At 43.6% G+C, this 24946-nt stretch overlaps 1 protein-coding gene across 1 annotated transcript in view; it reads right to left on the bottom strand.

Annotated features, from left to right (window-relative positions):
- Positions 1-9396: 9396 nt before the first annotated feature.
- The window catches only part of tppp (tubulin polymerization promoting protein), a 35863-nt gene continuing 20313 nt past the window's right edge, over positions 9397-24946 (bottom strand). Inside the window, exons 3-4 of the mRNA XM_080203021.1 lie at positions 17077-17230; positions 9397-13054 (exon numbers count right to left, since the gene is read on the bottom strand). Coding sequence (XP_080059147.1) covers positions 12854-13054; positions 17077-17230 — 355 coding nt within the window. The 3' untranslated portion in view covers positions 9397-12853. The remainder of the gene's footprint in view (positions 13055-17076; positions 17231-24946) is intronic.

Genomic DNA, 24946 nt, shown 5'->3' on the forward strand with positions numbered 1-24946 from the left:
TGGGAGACGTCACCTTTGCCATCCAAAACAAAATTGCCTAAATGTTTCAAATAATGATTGACATTGTCACTGGCACTCGAACCTCTGCCCTCATTACAAGAGTACAAATTCAGAACACTGGTGGAGTTAACATGTTGTGGAAGTGATTGCTGCAATACAAGCATAACTTGAATGCCAGTCTTGACCTGGGAAACATCAGAACTTCCTGATATTTCTGGTAACAGACTGGCTCCTGAGACTGAGACCGGGAATCTCCAATCTTAAAATTTAAAATTTATTTATTAGTGTCACAAATAGGCTCAATTTAACACTGCAATGAAGTTACTATGAAAATCCTCTAGTCGCCACACTCAGGCGCCTGTTCGCATAAACTGAGGGAGAATTTAGCATGGCCTATGCACCTAACCACATTTTTCAGAGCGTGGCAGGAAACCAGAGCACCAGGTGGAAACCCACGCAGACACAGGGAGAACATGCAGACTCCGCAAGACAGTGATGCAAGCTAGGAATCGAACCCGGGTTCCTACCGCTGTGTGGCAGCAGTGCTAACCACTGTTCCACCGTGCTGCCCTTGCATTCTCTGCCACCGCTGCTAGCTAGAACGGAGAATTTGGCCCTCAGCCAAAATTTTCATTCACTGCAGTGGGACTGGAGAATCCTAACCAAGGGCAAGATCGGAGAATTCCAACCTGTGTTTTCATTAAACCTTTATATGTCTCCAGGTCACACCACTATTTACAAGCGTGGAGGGTAAATCTCTGAACTGTTCACAACTTTTTTCTATTTTTATAATAAAAGATGAAAAAAATTAATTGCTGAGTATTTACACTTGTAGAAAGAATCAATTTTGTAAGTTCTGAATATTTTTTACTGAGATGGGTGTGTTTTGTAATCTAAATTAAATGTTCTTATGAAATGGTGTTTATGTTATTAAGTGTTCAATTCATCTCAAATCAATCCATGGTATCATTAACAGCTTTCAGTCAAATCCCAGTCGAGAGATTGAGCTGTTGCATTAAGGGGTGAGCTAGTTATACATTGGCTGACCTAGCAGTAATGCAACTGGCCAACCCAGTCTCTATATCTCCATACTCTGGTGAAGCTGTGAGCTACTCTTTAGATTTCAAGGGAAGTTGTTCCTCTTATCAGGTCTCCCCACTCCAGATATCTGGAAACTCCACCCATTCTGCCCCTGAATTGGATGCTGTGATGCAAATTTGTCTGATACTTGGGATGGTGGATAGAGGAGAGCCGGTGGATGTGGTCTTGATTTTCAGAAGGCGTTTGACAAGGTACCTCACAAGAGGTTATTGCAGAAGGTAAGGGGGCATGGAGTTGGGGGTAGGGTGTTAGCGTGGATAGAGGATTGGTTGTCAAATAGGAGGCAGAGAGTCGGGGTTAATGGGTGCTATTTGGATTGGCGGTTGGTGACTAGTGGAGGGCCCCGGGGTTGGTGCTGGGGCCTCAGCTATTTACCATTTATATAGATGATCTGGAGGAGGGAACCGAGTGTATGGTGTTGAAATTTGCTGATGACACCAAGATTGGTGGAACGGCAAATTGCGCGGAGGGTGTGGAGAGTCTTCAGAAGGATCTAGATAGGCTGGGCGAATGGGCCAGGAACTGGCAAATGGAATTTAATGTTGGCAAGTGCGAGGTGGTCCACTTTGGTAGGAAGGACTATTACTTACGTGGCGAAAAACTGCAGCAGGCGACAGTGCAGAGGGACCTTGGGGTCCTTGTGCATGAGTCACAAAAACCCAGCCTGCAGGTGCAGCAGGTGGTCAGGAAAGCTAATGGGATGCTGGCCTTCATAGCAAGGGGGATTGAATATAAAAGTAGGGAGGTCTTGCTGCGGCTGTATAGGGCATTGGTGAGGCCGCAGCTGGAGTACTGTGTGCAGTTTTGGTCGCCGCACTTACACAAGGATATTTTGGCCTTGGAGGGAGTGCAGAGGAGGTTTACTAGGCTGATACCGGAGTTGAGGGGGTTGAGCTATGAGGAGAGGCTGAATAAACTAGGCTTGTACTCGTTAGAGTTTAGAAGAATGAGGGGAGATCTCATTGAGACATATAAGATGATGAATGGGATGGATAAGATAGAGGTGGAGAGACTCTTCCCGCTCAGAAAGGACAGTAGGACTAGGGGGCACAGCCTCAAGATAAAGGGGGGGCGGTTTAGAACGGAGTTGAGGAGGAACTTCTTCACTCAAAGGGTGGTGAATCTCTGGAATTCTCTGCCCGTTGAAGTGGTGGAGGCTGCCTCGCTAAATATTTTTAAGACGCGGGTTGATGGGTTTTTGATAAGCGAGGGGATTAAGGGTTATGGGGAGAGGGCGGGAATGTGGAACTGAGCCACGACAGATCAGCCATGATCTTATTGAATGGCGGGGCAGGCTCGAAGGGCTAGATGGCCTACTCCTGCTCCTATTTCTTGTGTTCTTATGTTCTTATGAGAGGATTGTCCCCTTAGGAAAGATTGAATAAACTGGGTCATGGAGACATGAAGATATACAGTGTGGAACCGTGCCCTTTGGCTCAACTTATCCAAGCCAACCAGGTTTCCTAAACTGAACTAGTCCCATTTGCCTGCATTTGACCACATACCTCTAAGCCTTTGCCATCCATGTACCTGTCCAAATGCCTTTTAAATGTTGTCATTGTTCCTGCCTCTAACAGCTTCTCTGGCAGCTCATTCTGGATACTCACCACCCTCTGTGTGAAAATGTTGCCCCTCAGGATCCTTTTAAGTCTCCCCCCCTCCCCTTCACCTGAAACCTATGCCCTCTAGTTTTGGACTCCTCCACCCTGAGGAAAAGATTTTGGCTATTCGCCTTATCTATGCCCCTGATGGTTTTATAAACCTCTATAAGGCCATCTCATCCTCCTACACTCCAAGGGAAAAAAAGTCCCAGCCTATTCAGTCTCTTATTATTAAAACCTTCCAGCCCCGGTAACATCCCTTTAAATCTTTTTTGCACCCTTTCCAGTTTAATAACATCCTTCTGTAACAGGGTAACCAGAATTGTATGCCGTACTCCAAATGTGGCCTTACCAATGTCTTGTACAGTTATAATGTCCCAACTCCTGTATTCAGTGCTCTGACCAATGAAGGCAAGTGTGCCAAATGCTTTCTTCACCACCCTGTCTTTCTGTGACATAATTTTCAAGGAACTTTGTTCGTTGACACCCTTGGATCTCTTTTTGACAACATTCCCAGAGCCCTACCTTTAACTGTATAAGCCCTGCCCTAGTTTATCTTACCAAAATGCAACACTGCATTTATCTGAATTAAACTCCATCTGCTATTCCTCAGCCCACTACCCCAATTGATCAAGATCCCATTGTAGTCTCAGATAACCTTCTTCACTGTTCACTACACCACCAATTTTGGCGTCATCCACAAACATACTACCTATGCCTCCTATATTTGCATCCAAATCAAACAACGATGGACCCAGCACCGATCCCTGCAGCCCACCACTGGTCACAGGCCTTCAGTCTAAAAAAAAATCCTCTGCCACTTTTCTCTGTCTCCCACTGGCAAGCCAATTTTGTATTCAATTGGCTATCTACATTCCCTGAGGTTTTATGAATGAGAGTTAATCCCTTTGAAACATAAAATTCTTAAGGGCTTTAGAGGGCAGATGCTGATAGATTCGCCATCAAGGTGGGAAGCACAAGTACACTCCTGATTCGCAGACCCCTCTCCATGGAAACAAGTCCCACACACACTTTTTTCATTCCAGGGTGAGGTGAGGCCAGGCAGGGGTGGCCATGGAGGTAGGTATGTGCTGAGATACACTGGGTAGAAACCCCTCAATTCTCTCAGACTACTGCCCATTGTATAGAAAGTTGTTAGGCTCTCTAACCCTCACCTCCCTGCTCATCTCCATGATCTCTCAAACCCCCTCGCAACCTTCAAAGCCACGCACCCCAGTATCTACTATGGGCTGACCTTGAGAAAATTATACTTTAAGGGGACTCTCAATTGCACATATTTTATATAGCAAACAAATCATGAATGAAACCCATTCAAAGATTTTTAATCCCCTCAATGTGTAATATGTAAAACTTACAAAAATCAAATCTCTATTTACTAACCAAATCAATTTTTTTAATAGCATCTTAAAATTATTGTTCAAAACGTGAGCGCAACCTCCCTTTTAAGATAAGTAGTTTTGGAACTCTTGCGACTCAGTCAAGCATTTATAAAAGTTTCAGTTGCAGTAACAGTCCTTATAATTTGATAACATAATCTATTGAAACTACAAGAACAGATGATAATAGTTTTTTATAAGCTAGACCAGACGACCTGTCAATCAATGCACATTGGCAGCAGGTTTTTTTTATTTTGACAGCTGCAATCCTTTTTCATTTTTAAAGGGCTGAGGATTTAAATAACTTAAGGTCTGTTTAAATTTCATGATCTTATCAGCCCTTCAAGAGCATTTACACCTCTTTCATATGTCACTCCCATATTTCAGGTTAAGACCCTTGCAACTAGAAAAAATGTGGAGTTTTTGAACTTGGCATTAATTTCAAATGGCCCTACAGAGCTCAGATTTCTCACAAGTGAGAGTCACACCTTGTCCTCTTCCCCCTGCCAGCAAATGTGAGATCTGATGGAAATGCAGCCACAATGTCCACGTCCAGGTCATTGCCTACCATTTTAAAGGCCTTCAGAGTTGGCCTGAATCTGTGAAAACCCAGTCCACACTTTCAAAGTAAGGGTTGAGTATTTGGGAATGAGATGAGAAATTTCTTCACAAATCATTGCAAATCATCGAAATGTTCTAAAAGTAGACCTATGGATACTCTGTCATTAAGTTTATTCAAGGCAGAGACTAATGGATTTTTAGATAATCGGGTAATCGACATAAGAACATAGGAATTAGGAGCAGGAGTAGGCCATCTAGCCCTTCGAGCCTGCCCCGCCATTCAATAAGATCATGGCTGATCTGTCGTGGCTCAGTTCCACTTTCCAGCTTTCTCCCCATAACCCTTAATTCCCTTGCCTACCAAAAACCTATCTACCCGTGTCTTAAATATATTTAGCGAGGTAGCCTCCACCACTTCAACAGGCAGAGAATTCCAGAGATTCACCATCCTTTGAGTGAAGAAGTTCCTCCTCAACTCCGTTCTAAGCTGCACCCCCTGCCTCCCTGCCCCTTATCTTGAGGCTGTGCCCTCTAGTCCTGCTGTCCTTTCTGAGCGGGAAGAATCTCTCTACCTCTACCCTATCCATCCCCTTCATTATCTTATATGACAGATATGTGGTGCTACTAAGGTAGGAGATGACCCACTAACTTAATGGTCAAATGGCCTAATCCAGCACATATTTCTTATGTTCCTTACATTGTTACACTGAAGTGGTGTGGCAATGAGAGCCTTTGTTTGACACCTCCACACACTTGTACAGCAATCCTGGGAGCTCTGCACTATGTAGGAATTCAGGTTTGAGCCCATGCTCACCAACTACTTGCTGAATAGTTGCAAATTAGGATTTTGAACTTCAAAGCAAAAAACCTTTTTTGCAAGTGAAGTAATAACTACTTTGTGTATTAACCAGAATGCCGTTTAATCATCATAAACGTCTCCTGAACAAACTTAGCAGAGTCTGTGGCACAGAGTTACTATAAACTGCAGCACAAAATATTCATCTTTGCAGAGTCTTGTTCAGCATTCCGATGTAACTATCCAGCAAAGCAACCAGAGCAAAAACATTCATCATTTTTGTAGAAAAATATTGAATCTGTTTTGTGTTACCAGAAAAAACATTATTAAATTGTTTAATTTAGGATCCATTTTACACTTTGACCAATGTCTGTATTTAGTTATTTTTCCTCTGATTAAGATGCTGAGTTATCCACACACCCTTCTCAAATGTCCAAGCAGTTCCTTAGTGACCAATGCTTCTGATTTTCTGTACTTGGGGAGAAGGGTTAGGGTATCCACTCATCTCTTCCTTAAACACAACTTAATTGTAACTTGATGTATTAGAAAAGCCAATCTCGCCCACGAGTCTGCACCAACGCTCCAAAAAAAATCCCAACCAAGCCCTCCCTTCTGCCCTATCCCTGTAACCCTGCGCATTTACCATGGCTAATCCACTTAATCTACACACCTTTGGACTCTAAGGGTCAATTCAGCATGGCCAATCCACCCAACCTGAACAATTTTGGACTGTAGGAGGAAAGCTACACAGACATGGGGAGAATGTGCAAACTCCAAGTACAGTAAGAAGTCTCACAACATCAGATTAGAGTCCAACCAGTTTATTTGATAGTAATCCCACAAGCTTTCAGAAATGGTGTTCCTTCATCAGGTGTGTGGAAGGATCTGATCAGAGAAAGGCATATAAAGACACACACAGTTTACAGAATACTGATTAGAATGTAATATGATGCATCATATTACTCCTAAGCTCAGTTTACTGAAGTATGGGTTAGTTTCTGACCTGTGCTAATATGTTTAGAAGTCTCAAGAAGACTTGAAGGAGAACTTTGTTCAAGGTTACCCTGATGTTCCATGACTTTCCTGCTGTGCTCGCCCCAAAACCAGAAAATTCTGCCCAAGATCAACTGATTTTTGCATGGTCTCCACTGCTCCCCCCCCCCCTGCCAACAGCCCCCCCCCCCCCCCCCCCCCAAATCCCCCGTTCCCCCATCCCCCGCCACCATCCCCACCCAATGTGATTCCTGTGGTGGGCAGGATGCGGGGGAAATCCTCCCCAATTTCCTTGTCAACTAAGTGTCAACGCTAGGGTTGCCAACTCTCCAGGAAGTGCTCTCATTCACTCATGTGTGCTTACATGCACTAACCAGTTTCACCATAGCAGCAACGATTCCAAGAAAGGGTTGACACAGAAATCGGCTCAGTGCTCAGTTCCACTTAGGGTGCAGCTCCAAGCTAGCATGGTGTACTCTGGAACCACTGATAACCCAACTGGTTTCCTTCCTCTTCATCACGCTGTTGTGCCATAATAGTGTGAAGTTGTGAGGGACTTGGTCGATGGTCAATAGTGTGGGTGCATCTTGTTAGATGAATGGCAAGAGGGCAAGTGAATGGGGTAATTAGCATGTTTAGCATTTATTCACTCACTGGTCTTGGCAGCTAACTACTGATATCTGTATCAAGTAATAATTGCAAAGTGATGCCACCTCCATGGCTTTATCTTGAGAATCCACTCCATGCTTTTAGTTGTTCAGTAGAGAATCATTTGATTAGGCAGCAATAATGGCAATTCTCCTTCAGGGAAAGCCCATGATGGTCCACCTGTTCCAGTCAGCTAACAGTTGGATAACAATTACACTGTTGCTAACTGTGATTAATTGTATTCCTCAAGGTTTTATCACATGACATTTTGCCATGCTCCAGCTGTGACCGGATGGGGTACCTGGATAAGCGCTCAGATCCTGCATGGACCAACAGGCAGGGGTGTTCACAGATATCTTTAACCTCTCCTTACTCTGATCTGATGTTCCTATCTGCTTCACGATGGTGACCATCATCTTGGTACAAAAGAAAGGCTAGGCAGCGTGCCTTAATGATTATCATCCGATGGCTCTGACATCCATCATTATGAAGTGGTTCAAAAGGCTAGTCCTGCTACACATCAAGTCTGGTCGCCCAGATTGCCTGCATCCACTACAGTTTGCCTATTGCCATAACAGGTCCACAACTGTCACCCTGGCCCAACATTCAACCCTGGATAACAAGGATATTTATGTCATACTCCTATTTATTGACTACAGCTCAGCCTTCAACACCATTATCCCAACAAAAATCATCCCCAAATGTGGCCTACGGCCTGGCTCCTCCCTCTGCGACTGGATCCCGAACTTCCTAACCCACAGACTGCAATCAGTAAGGGGTAGGCAACTACTCCTCCTCCATGATCATTCTCAATATTGGTGCCCGACAAGACGGTGTCCTCAGTCCCTTAACCCTATGACTACATAGCCAAATTCCACTCCAACTCCATTTTCAAGTTTGCCGATGACACCACTGGAGTGGATCGAATTTCGGACAATGATGAGATGGAGTTCAAGAACGAGACAGAGAATCTGGTGAAATGGTGTAATGTCAATAATCTCTCCCTTAATGTCATTAAAATTGCGGCAGGAGACTCCCAAGAGGACAGCAGAAAGACTTCAGTGACGTCCTCAAAGTACCCCTGAAGAGATAAAACATCTCCGTTGACTCAAACGGGTTCCCAGCTTGTGACTGACCAAACTGGAGAAGGTTCATGCTGGAACCATCAAGAGATTTCACTGGGAACATATAGAGACAAAGTCAAGGCATCTGAGACAGCACACTAACCTCCAAACACCTCATGTGCTCCACCCTTGGAGTGCCACTTGCCCTGCAAGGGGCAGGGTCTGCAGATCACACTAATCAACCATCTAAGAACCTGTCCCACCAGAGTGGAAGCAAGTTGTCCTCAATCCCAAGGGACTGCCTAAGAAGAGGAGATTCCCCTGGCTGGCTATCCCCATTCCTCAAATGCACGTATAGCAGATTTATATCGTTTTGAATTAAGCTATTAAATAGCAGGATGGGCAAATTTTCTTCGAAGAACAAATCCTGAAATTTTTTGAAAATCATGATGTAGAGATGCCGGCGTTGGACTAGGGTAAACACAGTAAGAAGTCTCACAACACCACGTTAGAGTCCAACCAGTTTATTTGATCAAATAAACTGGTTGGACTCTAACCTGGTGTTGTGACACTTCTTACTGTGTTTTGAAAAGCCAGAGAATGGAGGGGAATTCATACAAATATAACAATAATACCCAAGCTGGTCTGCTTTTAAAGTATCAGGGTGAAATCATGGAGATGTCGAGTGAGATTCTACAGCCTCCTAGGCATGCGTTTCCCACCAGTGGGAGGTGGTGCATTGTTTGCTAGCGGCGGGATTCTCTGGTCCTGCCACTGTCAGTGGAATTCTCATTGATGTCATCCCCATGCCAGCATGAACAGCCAGAGAATTCCAGCCATCACGTTTAGGATTTGGGACAGCACAGTGTCGAGCACTGCTGCCTCACAGTGCCAGGGACCCAGATTCAATTCCAGCCTTGGGTGACTGTGTGGAGTTTGCACGTTCTCCACGTGTCTGCGTGGGTTTCCTCCAGGTACTCTGGTTTCCTCCCAGTCCAAAGACGTGCAGGCAGAAGGATTGGCCATGCTGAATTTCTCTTTAGGGTCAGGGGGTTAGCAGAGTGAGTAATTGGGGTCATGGGGATAGGGCCTGGGTGGGATTGTTGTCAGTGCAGACCCTACTGTGCAGATGGAGGCCTTTTGGCCCATCACTCAATGGGCCGAATGGCCTCTTTCTGCACTGTAGAGTTCCTAAGATTCTATGATTGATAAAACTAGATTACACAGCACCTTGATAGTTTTGCAAATTAGACTTTATTTCATTCCTATTCTCACAAAATTTAGTCAGTCATGTGACAATATTTGGCAGTCTCTGATATACAGATGGAGCTAGCAATGTAAAAAAATAAGAACGTCATTCTGGAGAGACAGTACTATTCACAACACCCGTAGCTTGCTTTTAGCCCTCCGACAATGTTCCTTTCTATTACAGTTTAGGAAAAAAAGGGAAAGAATAAAGTGCTTGGCGCAGGGTAAGATTTGAACCAAAGTATCCAGGCACTGTGCACACTGGAAAGCTTTACGCTATAATTACAAGTCTTGATTTGTTATCAAGCATTAGCAATGGCTTAAGTTTCTGAATGTCGACTCATCGTAAAACAGAAACTTGCATCTGTGCAGTGCGTATTAGCTCAATAGCAGAAACTGCCCCAAATTCTGCAGGCAGTAACAACCTCAGCAGTTATGTCTTGTGTACTTTAGTTGGCAGTGAAGAAGCAGCAACTAGCTGTGCTGTAATGGAAACTGTACCTTAGAATATAGTGCACATCCTGAACTGTCTACGTATAGGTGGATCTTAGGATTTGTAAGGGTAAACACTGACAAAACGATTGAGCTATTTTTTAAAGTCTTAATGATAAACACGTCAATTTTAATGGAGCAATGATCAATGTTGTGGATTATAACTGTGTTGGATATTTCACATATACCAAGATTGGCTATTTACATGTAATTTGAGGTATTTAATTTCAGTATAAACCATCTCTGCAGAACAATCTTTTGCAATGTGTCGTAACACATCTGGAAGCTTTCTATTTCAGTTGCAGTCGATTTTTTTAACCTTCTGTCTGCTGGATTTTCCCTTGAATAATACAAAAACTGTGAAGATAGTTGTCCCCACTTCAGCACAACAGACCCTAAGGTGAAGGGGTGACGTGGCCTTAATTCTTGCCGGGTCGGGGACAAGTTTAACCATTTCCTTAAGACCGTCGTACCTCTGAGGCAGTGCAAACCCACCTTACGAGGCATTTGGCTTCTTACGGGCAATCGTTGAAAGAATACATACAAATTGAGAGACCAATTGAATCTCTCCTCCATAGAAGACTGAGTCAGACAGTGGAGGGGAGAGGGGAAACAAAGCTTGGGATATAAAATGGGAAATAGTAGATGGGAGGAAGCCAGCATAGCCTAGAAGAACATGGCGCCACATTTTCGCAACAAAAAAACTCTCAGCTTTGGATAGTGGCTAACGAAACCTGAATCTTTGAAACATTGAAATGTAAATTAAAGGAGATTAGATGAAGAGTGTGCCCATGTTGTGTGCGATGGAATGTGTAGTCAACTGCGAGCTGTTGCATCATGATCATACTTAGTTTGCAGAGGAATGGGATTTGTTCATTTGTCTCATTTTAGGAGTAGTTTACAAAGCATCAACGCCACCTGCTCCACTGTTTCTAGACTAGTTTTGTTACATGGAAGTATTAAAATGATTGCCATGCTCCCTTGTTATTAAAGTACCAGTTTAAATCTTCACATTCACGAGTCTTCCTTCAATATTCCTATCGGTACCTCATTTATGAGATGGGATCTGCCCTGTGCAATTACGGGATATCAGAAGTGAAGTGTTCAGAAGCGAATCAGCTAAAGCTTTCGTTCATTTTGCAGCCAAGGCCAGGCCATTCCACAGAGCGCACAATTTATCTCCCGAGGGAATAATTCACCAAGAAACGCCAAGATAAAACAGCCCTAAGCTGAAGAGCAGAGAGTAGGCTTAGCAGAATGTGATAAAGGTGGAATGAAACCAAGTAGCAATGTGCCAGAAACAAAGGAGGTGATCACGTGCCAGTTTCCAATTACTCCCCTAAGCAGAATGAGGCAAGAATGTAGTAGTACAAGGTCCATCATTATAACATACACAATCACTGTAATACATGTTACTCCCCTAACAGAACCATTGATTGATAAATGTCTCCCTCGAGGCCTGTAGAACCCGTGCTAACTGTACGTTTTTGTTAGAACTCTAATCAAAGATCTGTCTGACCATTTTACAGATTCTGCATCTTCATTGTCAAAATGTATCTGGGTCCAGAGAGAAAGAAACAGTTCCTATCTATGTTGTACAGGCAGTATTTGCTTTGATACAGCACAAATACCTACTTCCCGGACTGTATAATGCTTTCAGGCAGGCTTGGTCATTTTTACTTGTACGAGGATACAGAAACATCGATCTCCAGCTGTTATTTTCATTCAGTGTAAACTGTTCAAGATCTGACTGAGAATCATTAAAACAGTTGGAAGTCTTTCATCGCAGTCAGATTGGCACACAGGTATCCGGATATGGGCAGACGTGTGAAGGTGCTGATTCACTTGCCTCCTGGATTCTCCCAATAGCTACCCATCCGTATCTTCAGGTTATTCAGTGTTCTTCATGCAGTCACTGTGGCTAGCCATAATTTTTCAATTATCTGTGGTGTCTGTGAGTCTTAGTCCTCAAGCCTACTTGCTAAATCCACTGGTTCCAATCTTGCTTTCGCCCAAAAGGTTGACAGTGCTGATTCTTGACACTTCAGAGTTTATCCAAGTATTCCTTTGTCAGGCAAAACACAGCAGTTGGGTCCACGGGTCCGGTCCCCTTTATGTTGAGCACATCTTTAAGGGCTGCACGGTTAAATTGGTATTGGAGGACAATGTGTTACCAGTGTGAACCTGCAGATACCTTTTCACCTCTTTACGATGCATTTTTCACAATGAAAATCCTGTTCATTGGCTATGGTGAGATTTGTCTTTTGCCATCTGACCACTCGGATTCAAAAGAAATTTGTACGGTGAGGCAGCCAAAGAGGACACACACCTGCACCCGGCCTGTAGAGACTGACATTTCTGTGTTCTTCCATTTTGGGCACCTACCTCTTCAATCAGAGTTCTGAGTGAGAGAGAGCCCACAGCATAAAGTTTCATGACACCTTCCCAACTTTGAATGAGGATTTTGCAGAACATCACAGAGCCTGGAAAGGTTTGTCTGTCCGATTGTTGCAAGAAGGGGCGGTCACCTTGTGATGCAGAGAAAGAGCAATGTTTTTGTGCCTCAGAGAAGGTTATTCACACACAAAGGGGTGACCATATTGCACCAAGATGAACCACTTCAAATGCTTGTGGTAATGAACTAGCTGGAGTTGTCCATTAGAAGATTGGTCCATTGATTAATAATCATTGGTGGTGCTATATTGTACTTGATCACTGACAGTAATTTAAAAACGAGATATTCATGCTAGACCAATGATGGCGTTGGGGAATAATGGAAGGTGTAGGGTCTTTCTGTATTTCTAATTGGAGGTATAAATGTCAATGCTTTTTCTAACAAACTAGAAATATGTTGAAATGAAGGACAATGATTTAGGTTCCTACTATGATCGTTTCAGCCAAGCCACTTAGAGATACATTCCTGGTGAAGGTAGTGCGTGTGTTGAGAAAAGTTTACTCGTTTTTAGTTCCTTTTACTTTCTGGTCATAAGTGCCAGCGTGTTTGTATCCCACTACGTAGCCCGTGTTTTGAACCAGATACTCTCTGCCTGCTTTTCCTCGGCCTTTCCCACTTTGATCAAACCTTTCCTTGTGGGAACCGGTGAACTTTGAAGTGTCTGTTAGCCGTGTCAATGTGGGAGACAGCACAGTTTTCTGCAGAGAAAGCAGTTAAAGCATTATTACACTTAAAAAAAAAGTACTTTTGGTGCATAATTTTTAAGACAGCAAATTTAAGCTTTTATAGAATTGTACACGGGTATCATCTTGGCTCAGGGGACTGTAATTTCTTCCCAAAGTTAAAGCTTTATGGATTTAAGTCCCATGCTAAGGGATTGAGAACAACATTTAGACTGTTATTTAAATGCAGTAGAGTCACAGAGGTTTACACCATGGAAATATGCCCTTCAGCCCAACTTATCCATGCCACCCAGTTTTTACCATTAAGCTAGTCACAATTGTCTGCATTTGGCCCAGATCCCTCTATACCAATCTTACCCATGTAACTGTCTAAATGCTTTTTAAAAGACAATATTGTACCCGTCTCTACTACCTCTGGTAGTACCTACGTCTTTCACTGAGGCTCCTTTTGCTCTCTCACGTGGATGTAAAAGGTCTGAGAGGAGAGGCCATCACCCCTCCTTTCAGACAACGCCGGCATCTCCACATCATGATGTAAAAGGCCCCAGGGCAGTATTTCGAAGAGAAAGGGGTGGCTCTCTCTGGTGTCTTGGCCAACATTCATCCCTTGGCCAACACCACAATTATCTGGTCAGTTAACTCATTGCTGTTTGCAGAAGCTTGCCGAGTGCAAATTGGCTGCTGTATTTCCTATAGGACAATGGTGACTACATTCTATTAGTACCGGATTGGTTTTAAAGTGTTTTGTGCTCTCCGGTGTTACAAATTGGTCTCCTTTCTGTCTGACGTTTGTAAACAGCCTTTTCACAAACAAAATGTGTCCAGCATTTCAGAAGTGCTAAGCTCAGTGCTCAACAAGCTTTAACGGGTGTCTGTATGGTATTCCTGAACAGTGCCTCCAAAGCATGCTTTGTGAGATTTACCGAATAATGTGTTTTTTCTTTATTCATTGGTGGGCCATGGGTATCACTGGCTGGCCAGCATTTATTGTCCACCCTTAGTTACCGAGAGCAGTTGTCAACCACGTTACTGTGGCTCTGGAGTCACATGTAGGCCAGTTCAGGTAACGATTTCCTTCCCTAAAGAGCGTAAGTGAACCAGATGGGTATTTCTGACAATTGACAATGATTTCATGGTCATCAGTAGATTCTTAATTCCAGATATTCTTTTATTGAATTCAAATTCTACCATCTGCCATGGCGGAATTCAAACCTGGGTCCCCAGAAGATTCACTGGGTTTCTGGATTAATAGCCCAGCGATAATAGCACTAGGCCATCGCCTCTCCTTGCAGACAACAAATTAGTATTTTTGGCAACCTTAGTCTAGACTCTGGAGAACATTAGTCCTGGCAACAAGTGTGGAGCTGCATTTGTAGAGGCACCCAATCTAAGAATGCACAAATGCATGATAATGTGCAGAGCTTGAGCTAGAACATTAGTGCCAAGTCCAGTGCTTTCAACCTGTGTTCTAAAGCAGAGGTGGCTCCCCTTCTGAAAACTAACACCTAACCACTCAAAGAGGAATACTTTCCCCCTATAATCTGTTAAAGTGAGTGCTCTGCTCTTCAGTAACTTCTAGTGGCTAAATCAAAATAACTCCCTGACATATTCTCTAAAATCAACAAGTAACAATTTGTTTATCTAACTAACAGTGACTGGTTAACTAAACTATTAACAAACCAAATAAAACACAATTCTAATGGTATGCTGTTCCAATAAATATGATTCCCACTCATTAACAAAAAAAAAATTGAATTTTAGTCACTCTCTTAATTACAACCAGGTTTTGTGTCTTCTGGGATATTCTGGGCCTTCTCTGTTGATTTTTCTTTGGTACCTTTGCTAACTGGACAAGGCTTTGAGCTAACAGCTGCGATAGGTGACAGTTGTTCTCTGCCTTTTGTCCCACTGCCCTCTTCCTTTATACCTGTGATGACATATCAATATTTCCCACAATAGGATTGGTCCTAGGTTGCCAAAACTATCAGGTTTAAATTTAGTAGGTTCTTGGTATCTAAGTGCCTAATTCAAATTGATTGGCTGAATTCAAAAAATTCAAAAGCGTGAAAGCCTGTTGCCATGGTAACACTGCTGCTTGGCCTTTTGATATAAATGTTTCACTTTGGGCACTCTATGTGCTTGCACTTTTAACCTCTAAGCATTTTACAATTCCACAAACACCAAATTCTAACATCCTCCTTTTCAATCGACAATTGCTCTACTCCACTTTGCAACATGAAACAAGTAGACAAATAAACAGCTTACATTTATTTAGCAAGTAAAATGTCCCCGGGAGGCCCCAGAACGCTTCGCAGCCAATTAACTACTTTTTGAAATGCGGTCGTTGTTATTATTCTGGCAAATGTAGCTGATTTATGCACAGCAAGATCCCACAAACAGCAATGAGTTAAACTGTCCACCCATCTTCAAATATTTTCACTGGAACCCCCCCTGAGCAAGTAGACAGGGTCCTGGCTTAACACCTTTTCTGAAATATGTTCTGACAGTGCAGCACTCATTTAGTACTGCACTGAAGAGACAAACTGGATACAGGCTCAAGCATGATGGTGATTATGTTACCGAAGTGGCAATCTAGAAGTTTAGTAAGTGAGAGATCAATAGTTCAATTTTCAACATGGCATTTGCATTTTTTTTAAATCTGAAACCGGTAAAAGTGACCAGTGTTGTAAAAACTCAATGGGGCGAGTTTTACCATCCTGCCTGCCACAGGAATAGGAGCGGATGAAGGAACACACCATGGAAAGGTCCGTTGACCTCAGGTAGGATCTTCCAATTTCGGGGCGAGCAAGGCCAGAAAATCCCGCCCCATGGGTTCACCAAATCCTTTAGGGAAGGAAACCTGTCATCTTTATCCGGCCTGGACATATGTGTGACTTCCTCCCACACCAAAGTAGTTGATTTTTATTTGTCCTCTCAAATGACCTAACAAATCACTCAGTTGTATCAAACTGCCTATGGAGATCGGTCCACCCCCTTCTTGGGGCTACCAGAGATGGGCAATAAATGGTGAAATAATGGGGGAAAAGAATTCGAACGGACAATTTTTTTTCTGAAAACTGCATTCTGTTGAGATGAAACCTCATTGTAATTTTTGCTGGCCCTGAAAATCTTGGCTTTTTAATTCATTCAACCAAAATAAACATTGTGAAATCCTGTCGTCACATATTGACCATCGCTTATAATCAGCCATGATTTTACTGAATGGCAGAAACAGGCATGAGGGGTCGAATGGCCTTCTTCTGCTTCTATGTTGCACGTGAACATGACCTGCTATTTCAGTTAAATAGCAGGTCATGTTGGGTGGCACAGTGGTTAGCACTGCTGCCTCATGGTGCCAGGGGCCCGGGTTCAATTCCGACCTCGGGTCACTGACTGTGTGGAGTTTGCACATTCTCCCCGTGTCTGCGTGGGTTTCCTCTGGGTGCTCCGGTTTCTTTCCACACTCCAAAGATGTGCGGATTAGGCTGATTGGCCATGCTAAATTAAACCTAGTGTCAAAGGGACTAGCAGGGTAAATATGAAGGGTTGTGGGGATACAGCCTGGGTGGGCGCAGACTCAATGAGCAGAATGGCCTCCTTCTGCACTGTGGGGATTCTATGGTTCTATAGAATAACTTCGGTGGGATGATTTTCTGCTAAACATCCTATGTATAAAGGAGCACACAGTAAGAAGTCCCACAACACCAGGTTAAAGTCCAACAGGTTTAATTGGTAGCAAACACCACTAGCTTTCAGGGTTCTGCCCCTTTGTCAGGTGAGTGGGGAGTTAAGGGGCAGAGCCCTGAAAGCTAGTGGCATTTGCTTTCCAATAAACCTGTTGGACTTTAACCTGGTGTTGGGAGACTTCTTACTGCGTTTACCCCAGTCCAATGCCAGCGTCTCCACATTAAGGGAGCACAGACAGTTACATATCCAACTACTGGGTTACACGTCCCATATGGGGCACAGACTGTGCTGTAGCATTATAGATAGTTAAGTCATGTAGCTGCAAATGTACAAAGAGGCCTGTGACGTACTGTTATGCCTGAAATGATAGGTGACTTTCCTTCAATTAACTTGTGAATCTCCTGGATTGCTCCTTCCTTGGTCTTCCCTTTAAACCTCTTCTGTGCAAGCTCGTCAAGAGCATCCTTAAACTGGTCAAAGGTGATAGTCCTGTAAGATTTTGCCCTGGAACACAAATTAGTAGATGTTAGAAAGGCAATATTCCTTTTCAAACCGGTTCCTGTGATCTTTCAATGTGTGCTGGCTATGTGCAATCTCTTATAAAGATTCACCCCATAGTCTGCTCAGTAATCCCTCGGTACATGGAGTAAACCCCTGCATTTTATAGCACCATCACCCTCCCCCCAAATATCCCAAAGCAACCAATTAAGTACTTCTGATTGGAGTTGTTATTGCCATTATGTAGGGAAATGTGACAGCCACTTTGCACACAGCAAGATCCCATGGACAGCAATGAGATAATAACAAGATTGAAGTGATTTTGGTTGAGGGATGAGTACACACTCTGGAATGAGTTACAAGCAGTGATAGGTGGAGGGGTCAGCAGACAAGCTAACCAGAAACAAAGCAGCCTACCCTGTGTTGAGTTAGAACGTAGAACACAGAACATTACAGCGCAGTACAGGCCCTTCGGCCCTCGATGTTGCGCCGACCTCTGAAACCAATCTAAAGCCCATCTAACCTACACTATTCCAATATCATCCATATATTTATCCATAGTTGACAAGGCCAAGTTAATTCCAATTTTGGCAGTATCTCTTCCCTCCCCTAAACTGAGTAGAAAGTGTTAGCCTACTACAGTGCTTTCATTGCAAATGCTTTGATGAAATGCTTTAAACTTTAGTAGTCTCAGGTTTTATTTCAGCATATATTCCAGAGATTAGGAGTCATTGTGTATTGGAAATGTTGTATATTCCAGGGATTAGGAATCACTGTGTACTTGAGATGTTGTATATTCCAGGGATTAGCAGTCCCTGTGTACTGGAAATGTTGTATATTCCAGGGATTAGCAGTCACTGTATGCTGGAGTTCACAGTGCACTGTAGAGATTCTATCAGGAGGTTGTGATTACAGTATGGCATGTTCTCACAGTCAGTTTCCATCACATATGTGGCGATAGAGGTTCAACGTTCTCATCCAATTATCCCCGCCATCTAACCCTATTTTATCTGATTATTAACATTTGATCTCAACTGTACAAAACCAGGGAATATAATGTGACACAATATCAGTGCAAAATGCAAACATTTGTTTTCTTTGAGCTTTCTAACAGCTTGCATTTATACCATGTCCTTCGTTACTTGGGGACTTCCAGGGATTCCCCAGTTTCTCAGCTACCTCCTGGGCACCATGGCCAATTCCCTTAACCTGCACATCCTTGGACACTAAGTGGCAATTTAGCACTGCCAACCCACCTAACCTGCGCACGTTTGGACTGTGGGAGGAAACCAGAGGAAACTCACGCAGACACAGGGGGAATGTGTAAACTCCACCCAGGCAGTGGCCCAAAGTCGAGCTGAACCCAGGTCCCTGGCACTGTGAGGCAGCGGCGCTAACCACCATACTGCCTGCCTTCCAAATCCTGCCCCTCCCTATGTAGCAGAAGTTCTGGGCCCTGGTGTTCGTAGAATAAATTTTTATTGTAGGACAGAGCAACTGGCAAAATATTTTTCTTTTAGGTGGTTGTGAAGGGTCCTATGAAAGCAGTCCAGTTTTCATTCTTTCCACACACATGCAATAAATCAAAATACAAGCAATTCATAACCAAAATGTCATCTGTTTTCATGTGATGTCTTTAGACCAATGTGAATAGAATCAGGATGAAACAAATACGCCTTTAGGTCTGATCACTTGGAAATGAGATCAATCAGATCTGTACGAAAGTAAAGCATGAAAAAAAAACTCAAATCGTGATTATTTTTGGCACAGAAAGTGCCATTATTAACACCTATAAACAGAAGACAGTCGGAGAGCTTTCGGTTTGGAAGGCAGGCAGAACGGTGGTTAGCACTGCTGCCTCAAGGTGCCAGGGACCTGGGCTCGATCCGGCAAAAGTTCTCTGACTGTCTTCTGTGAAAGGTTAATAATGGCGCTCTACCCTCTAGCCATCAGCTATTGAAGTTAATGGAAATATACTCAGGAAGCATTGCTCTGGAAAAAGCAATTCATCAGACACTGGCTGGCTTCAGAAAGACTCTGTTTACTGCTGGTGTGCTAATGCCCCTTTCAGAATCTTGGCTCCATGTAGAAGAATGTACATGTGTTCTAAACAAAGCAATATTTGAATTCCTCCAGTGCACCAGCTGATTTAGGTACAGTAATAAGACAGCAGAATTTCTTTATTGGACTATAGGCTCTGTGACATCTCACAGGAGCATCTAAGGAAGCACTCCACAATAAAGACCTGTCAATATGATCCTTGGAATGACACCTGGGCCCCAGATATGGGGAACATGACAATGACCCTCTTATGCGGTTATGTGTTAATGTTCAAGTAGGGGCGGGTATTTGGTGCACTTCCCACCCTATCAAACTTCTATGGACAGGTGACATAAGCTTGGTTGATTATTCCCTGGAATGTGGAAGATTCAGTTGTGATCTAATTGGGGTGTTTAAAATAATAAAGGCCTTTGATAGGGTAAACATGAAAAAACTTTCTTCCAGTGGGGAGAATGAATGTGTGTGTGTGTGTGTGTGTGTGTGTGTGTGTGTGTGTGCTGCAATCCAGAACAAAAGCAACATAATCTTCAAATTTGAATCAAATCATTTTGCAATGGAGTTCAGGGAACACTCCTGCACGTAAAGGGTCGTGGAAATCTGGCACTCTCTCCTTCAAAATGTTGCAGATGTGGAACCTTTGCGGCAGAGATCAATAGACTTCTGTGAGTTGAGGGAATGAGGCGTGAGAAAATTGTAGCCAAGGCAGTTAAATGGGGCTAAGTTACAGATCAGCCATGATTTAACTGAATGCTGAAAGGAGCTGAATGACCCTTCTACCATTCAGAATGACTGTTCCTAATGTTCTGAGCTGGGAGGACAAATTGTAGAATCATAGTGCTGAAGCAGGACTCTTGGCCCATTGAGTCTGCACCAGCAACAATCCTACCCAGGCCCGATTCCCAGAGCTCCATGTATTTACCCTACACATCCCCCTGATACCAAGGAGCAACTTAGCATGGCCAGTCAACCTAACCCGCACATCTTTGAACTGTGGTAGGAAACCGGAGCACCTGGAGGAAGTCCACGCAGATATGGGGCAGAACGTGCAAACTCTACACAGTCACTCAAGGCCGGAATTGAACTTGCGTCCTTGGAGGCGTGAGGCAGCAGTGCTATCCACTGTGCTGCCCTACAGGAAACAACAGCCAAGCAAGGCTCATCTGGGAAGAGTAAGCGTTAACGCAAAAATATAGGTGGGAACTTAACTACAAGTCCAGATTCCACTGATAGCTCCTGCAGTCCCAACTATGGCCAGTGCTCTTGGTGGCGCTACTGGGACAGCAAATGGAAAGCCATCTGATTGGCTAGCAGCTGTCAAACGAGGGACTTCCTTGCTGATGAGGATGGAAGACCTGCTTTGAGCCAATCAGTGGCCTGACAGCCATAAAATGGCCACCAGTCAGCCACGTGGTGACTACTAACTTTCATGCAAGGGGGGCATGAAATTTTCCCCCTAGGGGAAAATTCAATCCTTGTTTCAAAATAAGACAAAGACCTTTTCAAGGAGAAAAGGATTCACAGGCTCAACCAGAGTGCCTAGTGGGCACTGTGATATTTACCAGACAGCAATTAGACTTATATAAATCTTATTGGTGCACATCGAGGCAAGGATTTTAATAATACAACATTTTTGCATCACTCTGAACATCAGGTAGTTCAGCCCATGGACAGTAATACAGGGTGCAGAGGAAAGTTCCCTCTACACTGCCTTAGCACCACTGAAATCATAGAATCCTGCAGTGCTGAAGGAGGCCATTCGGTCCATCGAGTCTGCACTGACCACAATCCCACCCAGGCCCAATCCCCATAACACCATGTATTTACCCTAGCTAGTCCCCCGACACTAAGAGGCAATTTAGCATCATCAATCCACCGAACCCACACATCTTTGGACTGTGGGAAGAAACCGGAGCACCCTGGAGGAAACCCACGCAGACACTGAGAGAATGTGCAGGCTCTGCACACACAGTGACCCAAAGTGGGAATCGAACCCGGATCCCTGGCATTGTGAGGCAGCAGTGCTAATTGCTGTGCCACCGTGCCACCCACTACATGAACTAATTGTCAAGTCTGTGTTGCAACTTCTTTATCAAAACACTTCTTCCAGTCCTATTCTCCCACGCACACCTTTTGCCTTTCAATATCCCTGTTTTTTCCACAAGGAACCAATTCTGCTTTGCAGAATTGAGGGGGTACTGGCAGAAATAGACACAAACAATAATTTTCAAAATGACTTTGGGATAAATACTTGAAAGGGATAAAATTGTAGGGCAATGGAGTAAAAGTGGAGACTTCTTTCAAAAAGCTGGTACTGGCATGATGGGCCTCTTTCTCTACTGCACAATTCTATAAAAAATACAATTATGACTTGACTTTCACCTCATCAACCTGCGTTGGATGTGAAAGCCTGTTGTATTTGCAACACTCGAGTGCTATAACATAACACAGCATTAAGAATCCCACGATCTGCATTAAATCTGAACCTCAAAATGATCATCTCAGAGTTCTTTCAGGCTTATCATTCATTTTAGCGCTTGTCCCTAAAATCTGATGGGCTGGTGCTGTAAGCAGAGACCTTGCAGTCTCACCATTGTCATATTCAATCCCCAAACAAGACATGACATTCCAATCAGCCAGATATAGTTTTGCTGAGATAATACTATAATCACTACAAACCACAGTATCATCTCCAACAGTCAGACTTCTTAAACTCTGAAATTACATAGTAATATGCATAACTTTCCACTTGAAAAGTAACAGGCCTTAATGAAGATCCATTCTCACTTCTCTATAAGATGAACAGGTGGCAGGTTATCATTTAAGGAAAATTATTAGAAGGGAAGATGACTTTTTTTCTATTACTAACACATCAGCATTAACTGGAATTACCAACATCCTTTCTCAGGGGGCCAAGGAAATTTGCATATCCGCTGGATTCTCACTAATTTTTTTTACAGATGCACCGTAGAAAGCACCCTTTCCAAGTTGTATCACAGCTCTGTATGGCTCCTGCTCTGACCAAGACTGCAAGAAGCTACAAAGGACTGTGAACGCAGCCCAGTCCATCATGCAAAGCAGCCTCCCAGACTCCTCCTACACTTCACACTGCCTCAGAAAAGCAGCCAGCATAATCGAGGACCCCGGACATTGTCTTTCACCGTCTACTGTCAGGAAAAAGATATAAAAGTCTGAGGTCACCTACTAACCAACTCGAGAACAGCTTCTTCCCTGCTGCCATCAAACTTTTGGATGAACCTATCATATTAAATTGAGTTTTCTCTATACCCTATCTGTAACTGCAACACTGTTCTGCACCCTCTCCTTCTTCCCTATGTACTCAAAGAATGGTATGCTTTGTCTGTTCAGCTTGCAAGAAACAATATCTTTCACTGTATCCCAATACGTGACAATAATAAATCAAACCAAATGAAAGGAAGGCATATCTGATGAAAAACCCCACTCTGTATCATCTCAAAATAACCAGATTTAGTGTGTAGTGAGATGGTGCGTGTGTCAGGAGCATGGGAAATGCTCCTGTTTGCAAGCACCACGGCACAGTGGTCAACACTGCTGCCTCACAGCACCTTGGACCCAGGTTCGATTCCCGGCTTAGGTCAACTGTCTGTGTGGAGTTTGCACGTACTCCCTGCGTCTGCGTGGGTTTCCTTCGGCTGCTCCTGTTTTCTCCCACAGTCCAAAGATGTATGGATCGGCCATGCTAAATTTCCCCTTAGTGTCAGGGGGACTAGCTAGGGTAAATGCATGGGGTTATGGGGATCGGGCCTGGGTGGGATTGTGGTCGGTGCGGACTTGACGGACCTCCTTCTGCATCGTAGGATTCTATGATTCTAAATCATTCTAGCATCCTCCAGGACGTAGTAAATGTGATGATCATTCAGTACACACAATGCATTGGGTGCATCATTCAGGGGCAGGGCAGAACTCACACTGCCTGAATTGCCTCAATTACATTTTTTCAAATCAACTTCAGGTGGTTGATAATGCAATTTATAATGTACGTATGACTAAATCAGATCAAACTCTGGCCAACAACGTTTCCAGAGAGATTCATACGGCTATAAAAAAATTTACAGCCATAATACATTTCTTTAATAAGAGTTCCATTCACAAAAAGTGTTTAAACCTAGGTGAATCACTGCTTGTTTTAGAGGTTTTCGTGGGTTTGGCAGAGGATAAAACTCAGGTCTTCATTCAAAACAGTACGCTGATTGACCACAAGTGTGTAAACTCTTTCGAAAGATCATTAAAGTAGTGATCCTGTGAGTAGTAGGCCCGCTTTCAACCTCTTTGGAAAATCCCAGCCAGAATTTTGAGGTGCTTCATCATAGAAAACTAAAGCAACCTATTACTGACTTTCCTGGTATCCTACTCAGTAGACAAAGAATTCCATTTACCATAGCTGTGGAAACCATTTGGCTTCACACAAAGGACTGATGCACAGTTTTCTCCACCCTGTTCCGACCTCTCTGTCCTCAGCCTCCTACACTGTCCCATTGAAGATGAACAGAAGCTCCAGGAATCGCAACCCATCTTTCAGTTGGTACTTCACAGCTTTGTGGCCTCAACAAAACCGAGTTCAACAAATTCAGGCTATAATTGCTCCTCCCGATTCGTGGGGCAGCCGATTTGGCCCTTGATATTGACAGCTCCTCACTGGCCCTTCGCTTCATACATGTTACACCCGGTCAAGGGATACAAGTCTTGAACTTGTGACATTAGTAGCTGATGAAATTAGGTAATTCTCCTTTTACTGCTAATTATCCGAGGCTTTGACCTTTCTGAAATTAACCTGTGCCACAATCAGAAAGGATCTTCCTGTGGACAATACTAGTTCTGTAGCTGTCACCAACAGCAATCTGCAGCCTATGTAAAACTAAAGTTCATGGGCTCTGCTGTAACTTTAACCCTCCTCCAGCCACCCTGGCCAACTTGTTGATCCGTGCGTTTCTGCCCCAAGGTGGCTGCAATTCTTACGTTTCCTGGATGGAAGAGGGTCAATCGTGAAACAACACAGCCAAGTCCAGCAATTTTTCTACCAGGTCCTGAAGCACAGCATTGACCATCACAGATTTCCCTGTCCCACTGGCTTCCTTTTGTACATCGTACAATAAACCTCGCGAGGCAGATGATGGTGATCTGAGAAGCTCCTGAAGACAGTCCATCTCTGTGCTGTATTAAACTAAGCAAACCAGCCTCCCGTCCATTGACTCTGTCTACACTTCCCGCTGCCTCGGCAAAGCAGTCAGCATAATTAAGGACCCCACGCACCCCTGACATTCTCTCTTCCACCTTCTTCTGTCAGGAAAAAGATATAAAAGTCTCAGGTCATGTACCAACTGACTTAAGAACAGCTTCTTCCCTGCTGCCATCAGACTTTTGAATGGACCTACCTCACATTAAGTTGAGCTTTCTCTATACCCTAGCTATGACTATAAGACTACATTCTGCACTCTCTCCTTTCCTTCTCTATGAACAGTATGCTTTGTGTAGCATGCAAGAAACAATACTTTGCACCTGTTAATTAATACACGACAATAATAAATCAAAGCAAACATTAAAATACTTTGCTTAAAGATTAATTCAGGTGAGGATATTTGGAGATGAAAATAAATTAAAAAATAAAAGTGACCGCCCATTGGC

This window comes from Carcharhinus amblyrhynchos, chromosome 2 (assembly GCF_965287045.1).
Source record: "Carcharhinus amblyrhynchos chromosome 2, sCarAmb.v2.hapA, whole genome shotgun sequence".
Classification (NCBI taxonomy): domain Eukaryota; kingdom Metazoa; phylum Chordata; class Chondrichthyes; order Carcharhiniformes; family Carcharhinidae; genus Carcharhinus; species Carcharhinus amblyrhynchos.